Genomic DNA, 9775 nt, shown 5'->3' with positions numbered 1-9775 from the left:
GGCTGAGTAGGGAGGAAGCTTAAGCCTGCAACAAGCCAATCTCCCTTTTTTTTTTTTTTTTTTTTTTAATCAAACTTTATTAACATGAGCCTTACACTGCATTACAAGTATTAAATGGAAAAGAAGAAACTGAGGTCGTGTTAAATGTCATTTATACAAACTAAATGTTGATGAATCTCCAGCCACTCAAAGTTGAACATGTGGTCCATTTTTCATAGCACAGACCAACGTTTTGACCTTTAAGGAGTGTAATATAGTTATTAATATTAATAGCTTGCGCGTCTATTAGAATTGGCTGTGTTAGCCAGACGTTTCTGTACTAGGGACGTGCGCGCGTACGGGCGTGAGCAGTGGCGAGGCAGACCAGGGAAATGACAATAAAATTGTAGTTCTGCGCTGCTGTCACGCCGCAAACCAATCACAGCGCGGCCCTAACGATGTGCCGTCAGAGTCACGCCCCCTAACCACACGCATCACCTCTTGCACCCTAACAATTAAACGCGCACGCCACGTGCAACACCGGGTGCGCAAAAGTGTCTACTATATAACAAGCCTTAGGAAGGACCTTAATCTAGGTAACTCATGGTCTTTGCTATGTGGATCAAATATTCAACTTGAAGATTCGTCAATATTGATCTGTATGGGACAGGTGACTTTATTGTCTTCACTGGAGCACCCGGTAACTTCACTCTTTTACTTTGTGTATTGATCATGTTTTTTGATCTGGTTGTCGTCTTGGTCTTTCAATCTCTCTTGGGATCCAGTCGAATATCATCTTTGTCCAACAATGGTCATTTCTTCTTGCGGTATTTCCAGCTCACCGGCATTTTAATTTCGTTACCCTTGTGATGATGTCACAGACTATTCATTGGTTTCAAACCCATTCTGTTTACGGTCTCTTCGGGGAATACCCAGCAGATATCTCTCCATACTTCTTGAAGATGTCTGAAGCGTCTGAATTATCTTCGCATTTAGGATCCAAGTTTCACATCCATATGTGAGCATGGGCAGAATATACTGTTTGAACGCTTTCCTTTTGAGGCATAGTGGCAGGATCCTTTGAAAGATAGCAATTTCTTTCAAATGCACTTCATTATATTGTGGCAGGTCGGCCTCGCGGCAGGGTCAATAAGACGCTAAGACACCGTGTAAAGCTTAACTGTAGATGTTTATTATCCAGCAAACAAATAAGCATCATGTGCACTGTCCCTTTAAGAAAACCAAATCATATAAATAAACACCTATTCCCTTTAGGGAAAGCCAACTATACCATAGCTTTCGCCCTCACTAACTACATGGCCAGCTAAGCTGGTGGCCATGCCAAAAACATGCCCTGGCATATGCCACGATGTAACACAGTCTCTGCATACAATAATAAGGGTTTTGCTTATCTTAGTCCTTTTTGTAGCAGACGCCCCTGCTTCAGCACGGTCTCTCCTCCTTTCATCCTAGGGGAACTCAGCCCCACGTTGAGCCCAGAGAAACTCCTCTGTAGGTCCTCTATACCAGCTTCCGCAGCTGGAGAGCACGTCTATCTCCGCCCTTCTCTCGGGAAAACAGTTTCTCTGTCTGGCAGCTTCTTGTGTCTTTTAAAACACTCCCTCATTCAGTTAATTCAGACCAGGCTGATTAATTAGGCAGCAGCTGCATTAGCCATTCCAGTGAGGATTAACTCTCTGTGAGCAGGAAAAGTACATTTACTGCACTGTTCCAGCACCTAGAGATACCTGATGGTATCACAATATATATAACATTATCTATTCTCTACGTTTCGTCTCTCAACAGAGTTGGCCCCACTAGGCTTCCACTTGCCCCCTGACGGCACCAGAGGTTCACTACACTTGATTCTCAGGGTTTTTCTAGAGATCACAGGGCAGGGGTTAGAATATAAGTTGGTTCACTGTAGTTGTAATAATAATAATAGCATGTTCTTGTATAGCGCTGCATTTTATACGTAGCGCTTTACAGAGACATTTTGCAGGCACAGGTCCCTGTCCCAGTGGAGCTTACAATCTATGTTTTTGGTGCCTGAGGCACAGGGAGATAAAGTGACTTACCCAAGGTCATAAGGAGCCGACACCGGGAATTTAACCAGGCTCCCCTGCTTCAAACTCAGTGCCAGTCAGTGTCTTTACTCACTGAGCCACTCCCTTGTAGTGTTGGTGCTCTTGCTAAAGGCGGCATTGGGAGCCGAAACGTAGAGAATACATTTCACCTGGTACACATTGGAGTGTGTGTTCCCATTTTCTTTCTTTGTGCTGCTCTGCTGACTCTTGGACAGTATGCACCATTGAAGATCTACATCAATCAAGTGAGTGCTCTGTCTCTTACAGAGACAGACACGTTTGAAGTTGTGAGCAACAGAAAGCTCAATATGCAAGTGAAAATAGATGTACTATGACTTTTGGAGGTTGGATTCCAGGACATACATCCCCTACACTAATCTCTCCAGGTCCACGCACAAATCATTGTATGAGCATATCCAAACATGTTTAGCTGAATACAGTCCTCCTACTTACACAAAAATATTTTATATGCAATTATCAATGTAATTGTAATAAACATCCCCCCCAAAAAAATTATTTAATTAGTAACATACTATTGTAGCCCTCCGTTCCCAGCTTCTAGTGAGATTATTTGGGTGTGTTATGTATGGCTACTTCGCATGGGTTACTTTTCAGGGGCTAGATTCAGGCAGCTGGGTGATGAGGTAGCAAGGTTGTAAAATAATGGGCACCAGAAACTTTTGTAGTACAACTGTCATTTAGTAGTGTCTCTAAGCACAGGGACTAATCATACACATTTTGACAATGTTGCACTGTATTTTATATCAGACATACATAAATATGGTTCTTCCATCAGTGCCCACTCTTAACACTTGAATGGAAGTATATTTACTTAGTTGCTCTACATAGATGTGGGACCTGGCCCCCCTTGTTACTTCGGGATATCATTGGCATTAATCCAATTTTACTAGGCCCCATACGGGAGTCCTGGTGGATCTTTCTCACGTGACATGATACCTTTGGCCTTTTTAGGAATTGCCACTTCCATACAGACTGATAAGGAATATTCATGTAGATCTGCGGTTAGAGCTGATCCGCCAACACCCAGGAGCGCTCTTTCCTGAAGCCCTTTGTGGTGTGCCGTATTCCCTTTCCTGTAATATTCAGGGCTCCGTTCCTTCTTTTGGGGATCCTTACTTAAAAGGTGCTGTCCCTATCTACAACATAAACAGGGGGGCCTGGTCTGTGCTATTACTTTATAAACATCACTTATCTAATCTCCCCAAGGCTCCTCACCTCTTGTCCTCCTGGAACATAACCTTCTCGAACTTTCCATTCCCTTTATATACTCTCCATAATGTCATGATCCCATGACGACACAGGGTGGGATCTGGTACACACTTACCATACTAGTAACCTTTAAAGTGGGGGAGGGAGAGGGTGTGTTACACTATGATAGTAGCAGATTACATCAGTCGCCTTGTTCTCATTTTTTTTAAATGTTATTTTTCCATCTCATCAGCTTTTTATTTCACAGGGTTGAAATTTAGAGACATTTGGCAAACTTGTTTGCTTAATGCAGGGGTGGCCAACTCCAGTCCTCAAGGGCCACTAACAGATCAGGTTTTAAGGATATCCCTACTGCAGCACAGGTGGCTCAATCAGAGGTTCAGTCTTCAACAGAGCTTTTAATTTTGGGGCTAATGTCATTATTTTCTACACAAAAAAAAGGATATGATAAAAGTGTCAAATTACTATTCGCCTCTAGGTACAAAGTCTTCTGATAAATACAAAATATTACTGAAATGTATTCGGTTATAATGGAAATATTAAGCCTCATATTTAACCCAATATAATATATTAGTATATTAAACACATGACTAAAAAGAGATGACTTCAGTGCTGCACTTTTGAAGCAGCAATCCCCCTAAAACAGGTGTCTGCAGCCTCAAGAAAGACGAGCCATTGTATAAAAAAGTATTTCTCCAAAATATTCCGAGAGCCCCAACACATGCATGAATATTGCACTCCCACAAACATATATACTGTGCACACACTAATAGGTATATACCGTATAAGCATGAACATACGACAAAATATGTGGGGGAATAAAATGCATCTCACAATGAGTCCCTTTATTTTTTTTTTTTGTGCAAAAGTTTGTCATTTACAAATACACAATACATACACGACCCCCCCTCAGATTTTAAATATAAAAACAGCCTCAAAAAGTATGACGAGGTCTCTTAAATTAAAAAAATGCAACAAAAGATTAGCGTGGACTGCTGCTTTAATGCTTGGAGTGCCAGAGGGGCTACAGTACCACGGCCCCTCTGACCACGACCGCTGCTCTGAAGCAGTCATGTGATCACTCAGTCACGGATGAAGATGTGATTTTGGGCAGCAGGTCACACTGCCTTTCTCCTTACCGGCACCACTGAAGATATTTCCATTGAAAGGACCAGGAGATTGATCTGGTGAGAGCAGTAGTTCCTGCAATGCGTGGATTTATAAGTCACTGATGAAGGAAAAGGAGCCACCCCCCTTTCTGTTCCTGGTCAGTGTAGATCGCTCTTCACGAGCTAAAACAAGCAGGATTGTTTTTGATGGGGCACCTGGAGTGCCAGACCCCATGACATAGTAGCTACATCTTGGGGCACTCAAAAGGGGTTAACACTAGAAAAATCTCACCCATTCATTTGGAACAGTCAAGTTTACGTCGTTGGAATCATTCTTACAACCAGTGGGCTCCCAGAAATTAAAGGGCTGCTCATTTTCATCATCGTTGCTCTTCTGTACACTAAAACTGTGTCAACCATTGCTGTTCATTATGCACCACAGCATTATGCTGATAAACTAGACCAAGAGTGGTTAACTCGTTCTTAAGGGCCACCAAACAAGTCAAGATTTCATATATACTTGCTGCAGCACAGGAAGCTCAATCAGTGGCTCACTCATTTTGACTGAGCCACCTGTGCTGAAGCAGGGATAACCTGAATCCTTGACCTGTTGAGTGGCCCTTTAGGACTGGAGTTGGCCAGCCCTGAACTAGACCATGATGTACCTTTCTCTGTTACCACAGGTTTAGTGAATACAGCGACTAGCCGCCAATATATTAAAGGGGTAAGAGGCTTCGGCACTGTGTCTGAACCAGGAAGAGGAGGACAGGTACATTGTGGAGAAATGACAAGTGATTATTTGCTAAAGAAATAAGGCCACCAACATTAGTTTTCTGTAGACGAGGGGAAAGGAATGACCAATGTCTTGGCAACGATGGCCGTGTGTACATCAAACCAATAGTGCAACTTCCTCTTGCGATTGTGTATAGCTGCATCGTAAGCAGAATTACATTTGGCCATCACAAATAGAACTAAACCCAACCACGTTATTGCAGATGATCGCTGAAAACTGCTGATCAGAACAAGGCGGCATTCAGAAGTTTGAGCATTTGCTTGTTTTAACAAATGTTGCTGAGCTTCGACCTTGAGCAAAGTACATAAGAAGAGAAGTGTGAAATGTTTACTTAAGTTCCCGATGCAGGTGAAACTTGCCTATTTGGTTTTGCAAAAACCTGCAAATTTTGCACAACAAAACGTTTAGTCAAGCATTTAAAAGTCAATCTGCTAGGCCATATGCTTCTTTGTATACAGCCATGTTTGCTACATTATGTCACAGGAGTCGAAATCGACAACATTTTTGGCAAATAATTTTGCACTATGACTTTTAGAAGCATCATATCTACTCTTAAAATAAAGTCTCAACATTCAACAAATCTAGGCGTGTCAGTTTTAAAAACACAATTTAGATTATTCCCCAGTATTACAATACCTGTTTTTACTCTTGCCTCCATATAACATTGCCACCCCCCCCCAAAAAAAGTGTTCAAAACACAAGGGGGAAAACAAAAAAAATTGGTTTATCTGTTCACAAGCAATTCACTAAAATACATCTTAATTTATTTTATTTATTTCTTTACAAATTAAAAGATTCATTGGCAAAAACAAACACGAGTGAAGAAAAGATGTGAATATATGTATATAATTTATAGTTTCCCTGTTCAAATCAACACAACAGATAATACTAAGCATTAGTATCCAAAGTCGGTCAAGGCCTCTTTATTATGAGGTGTTTCTAGGTGTTTTCCTTGCTTGTTAGAAGTGAAAAAATACTGACAGTTGGCTACTTTAAATTATTCTCCATGGGAAGATGAATGAGCTACAGCCGAGGCTCCCGATGAAGGTTCTCCATCTGAGGTTGCAGTGAAGGTCTCAGAAATCATTGCCCTTCCCTTTTAGCAAAGTGAAAATGCAGGGCAGGCGTAGGTAAGAAATAAAAGGCATGGAATGCTAAAACGTAAGGCTACTGCACAGTTATGTCTAAAGACCTTATGCAACATCGCCCGAAGTGGCCGATCGCATGGCTATTGGCTCACAAACCTCCCACTGAAATCAGATTTCGGCTGGTAACAGCGACGCCACTTCACACTATGTTGGATCACACCGTAATTTTACCACACTTGCTTTTATGACCAAGATCTCCCACTTAAGAGACCCATCTTAATATGCAAAATATAGCTAGTACATGTCAAACCATGTCCCTGCTTACCCTCAATGGTACTGACCAACTCGATACATATTGCAAGAGAGCGAAAGAACATCTAGTGTTAAAAAGGAGTCTAGCCATCCTTCATGAATTCCCTGATCCTGCTACCCCCTACCCCCAAAAATAAAACAAAGCCCTTTAAAGTCTGAAAATCCCAAACATCTGGTTTCAGGAGCTTTAGTGCTGGTGACTTCTCTTCTGTGTAGGAGCACATACTGACGTCACGATGTCCTGAGGTACTTGTATGTCATTAGACGGAGTACAGGTCGTGTTTATAATAAATATAACAGGAGAATAAAATATCAATTAGAAATCATACTCAATGTTTCGCTGTGGCCTCCTGTGCTGTCTAAGGGTATACAGTGGGGTAACCCTTTCCCCCTGGATCTCAGTTCTATATTTAAACGTAATACTTTTGCATATAAACCTATACACTAATTGAACCATGCATCAAAATTTCCAGTTACTACAATTTTGTTACCAACAGGGTTGCTTGGACCAGGCATAGTTACCACTCTGACCAAGTAAACCTGGTCAATAGGGATTTAATGTTGTTAGAACTTTGATGGGACTGGAAAGTTAGAGTGAGGGACATGGATGGAACCGGTAACCATGATGGACGATGCAACAAGTCATGTTTGTAAACTAGTCTTGTCAAGAACAAATGATATGGAAGTCCAAGAGAACATTAAAGATGGATGATTTAATTCTGTATAGAAAAATAAAGTATTGTCAGCAAGCCATCTTTGAGCGGGGGTAAATCATTTTCTACTAACACGAGAACATGACAATCATTTATAGCTGAATTAAACTTTCAAATCCCAAATCCCCTTTTCCAGTGACTATTTGTTAAAGTTTTAACAGTAGGACGATTCTTTACAAGTTACACCTAAACAAAGGATCTTTTTGTTAACGGTTCTCATGACGAGGTGAATAAAACAAAGGGGGGAAAACAAAAAAAATGTGTCCCAGGCACAAGTTCAAAATGTTATTTTTGTCCTAAAAGCATATCACAGGCAAGTGAAATAGAAATGTTTTGATCTTTTTATATGCTGTCCCCAGCCAATCCATATGCCACAAGCAACATCCCTTTTCCATCTCTCAAAGTTAGCCCAACACATGTAGGACATTGCCAGTGTATTTTTAAATTATCTCTCTTCTGAGCCGAGAATCTACATTCATTGAGACAGGATTAGCGAACAATGGGTTTTCCTTTCTTTAAAAGCTTTTGAGAATTTCCAGGTACGATCTACTTAACAAAAAGGGACTTTTTTTTGGTTTTTGAAAACCATTACATGGTATTTTCAGCCTCTTCCTAGAAGTAGGTTTTAGGGGTGGCCGCTCTCTCTGTGTGGGATGTGTAATTAAGGAAGCTGGAAGGAAAAAAAAATCAAAAAAAAAAATTGTATTCATTTTCCTGCTCTCCTGGTTGTGGTAGCAGAGTTATTAGACCAAGGTCATTAGTGAAACAGCACAAATGTCACCGAGGGAGTGTACCACCAGCTCTTCTGTCTAACTTAGTAGTTGTCGGATCTCCTTGTGCATGTGACAGAGGAAGTCTACATATGAAGCTCCCCCATTGAGGTTCTTGTCTTCTACCAACAAGTGTTTGAAGAACATCTCAAGCTTGTCATCTTGTTTCACAATCATCAGCTGAGGAGGAAACAGAATAATGAGAAAACAATAAAATCCTGCATCCTACAAAAGATCCCTTTTCCTTTTTAAAGTCCTACTACGCAATACATTCCTGTGGCTGCGCCCTTTTGTGTGATGTCACTGTGTGACCCGCGAGAGCTCGTACAGCCAGAGCCGCTGCGCCCTCCCCCCCCCGCCTCTCTCACAAGTTTATTGATTTTCTGACAAGGACAGGGTGGGAAAAGGGAAAAGACAACCGTTGACTGAAACACTTCCCCATTCAGAGGCCCCATGGAATTTCAACTGTTCAACTACGTGGGATTGCACCTTTTAGAGAAAGTTTTCTGCAGTGATTCAGAAGTAACGATCATAACCTGTAAATCCGGTCTTACAATAAATATGGGAACTGGTCTCCACAGTGAAAAATGCCATTGGGAGCCGAAAAAAAAATGGAAAGTGAAGGCCTTGTGTTTGAGTGCCAACACCATAATGTAATTCATGAAGGCTTCTCCTGTTTGTCCCCTAAAAGTCATCACAACCTCAAAAAAACGTAAAGTTTGTAAGGCTATTAAGACGATACAACATTCTTTCCCGTTTCAGGATTTGTATTTCATTACCTTCATGTAACGCGGTCTCTGTGCTCGGAACATTGTGATAATCGCTTGCATTTTGTCTGAAACTGGATTATCCAGGACTAGCAGTGCACTCTAAAAGCAGAAAAACAAAACAAGTTTAAAAGAAACTTAGTCCAATATTGGTTAGTTTAAGTAAAAACAACAGATGTATGCATGTATATCTTTATTTATATAGCGCTCACAGTGTATTCAGCACTTCAAACGATACAATACACAGAATTATAACACAATAAATGCAAACAAAATCAGACAATAGGAAAGGAAATCCCTGCCCCGGAGAGCTTACAATCTAAGTGGTATGATGGGAGAGTTACAGAGACAGCAGGTGAGGGAATAAGTGCAGTAGATGGGAGTGCTTGGCCACAATGGTTGGTAGGAGCGACTGTGGGCGTGAGACAGTAGCTAATGCGTCTAGGCTAGTGTATGTATTTATTTTTTATAAAACCTTTTTGGTTAAGGAACCCTATAATTATAGTGTGACATTTTGGGAAAACTCCAACCCTCTCTAATAGCGCGTCTGAGATCAGATGCATTGTAAATAATTCTGTAATTGGGTCAATTTTCAGATGACCTGAAAATTGCAGGGAACTCAAGGGTTTCTATGAATCCCTGTAGAAAAATACTGGTCTAGGCTATTAAAATGTTTGATTTATGAAGTGCGTTTTTAGCTTTGACTTAAAAAGGTGGAGAGAGACGGTGCTTGGTGTATACCGAGTGTAAGGGAGTTCCATACATAAGGGGCATTGATGGAAAAAGTTTTAAGGAAAGAGCCAGAGATGAGCACGAACATAATAAGAGATCAAAGCGGATATGTAGGAGCAGATTACTGGAGAGCCTTGAAGGTAAGGAGGAGAACTTTGTCGGTGATCTGAAATTTGATGGGAAGCCAGCAGAGGG

The 9775-nt window shown here is 41.1% G+C and overlaps 1 protein-coding gene across 5 annotated transcripts in view; it reads right to left on the bottom strand.

Annotated features, from left to right (window-relative positions):
* Window positions 1-5945: 5945 nt before the first annotated feature.
* Window positions 5946-9775, bottom strand: part of SEC24C (SEC24 homolog C, COPII component) — a 39432-nt gene continuing 35602 nt past the window's right edge. For all 5 annotated transcript variants that reach the window (XM_075610627.1, XM_075610629.1, XM_075610630.1 and 2 more), the window contains 2 exons: window positions 8861-8950; window positions 5946-8261 (listed from right to left, as the gene is read on the bottom strand). In XM_075610627.1, coding sequence (XP_075466742.1) covers window positions 8121-8261; window positions 8861-8950 — 231 coding nt within the window. In that variant the 3' untranslated portion in view covers window positions 5946-8120. The remainder of the gene's footprint in view (window positions 8262-8860; window positions 8951-9775) is intronic.

This window comes from Ascaphus truei, chromosome 8 (assembly GCF_040206685.1).
Source record: "Ascaphus truei isolate aAscTru1 chromosome 8, aAscTru1.hap1, whole genome shotgun sequence".
NCBI classification, from domain to species: Eukaryota; Metazoa; Chordata; class Amphibia; order Anura; family Ascaphidae; genus Ascaphus; species Ascaphus truei.
This window is presented reverse-complemented; position numbering and strand designations above follow the sequence as displayed.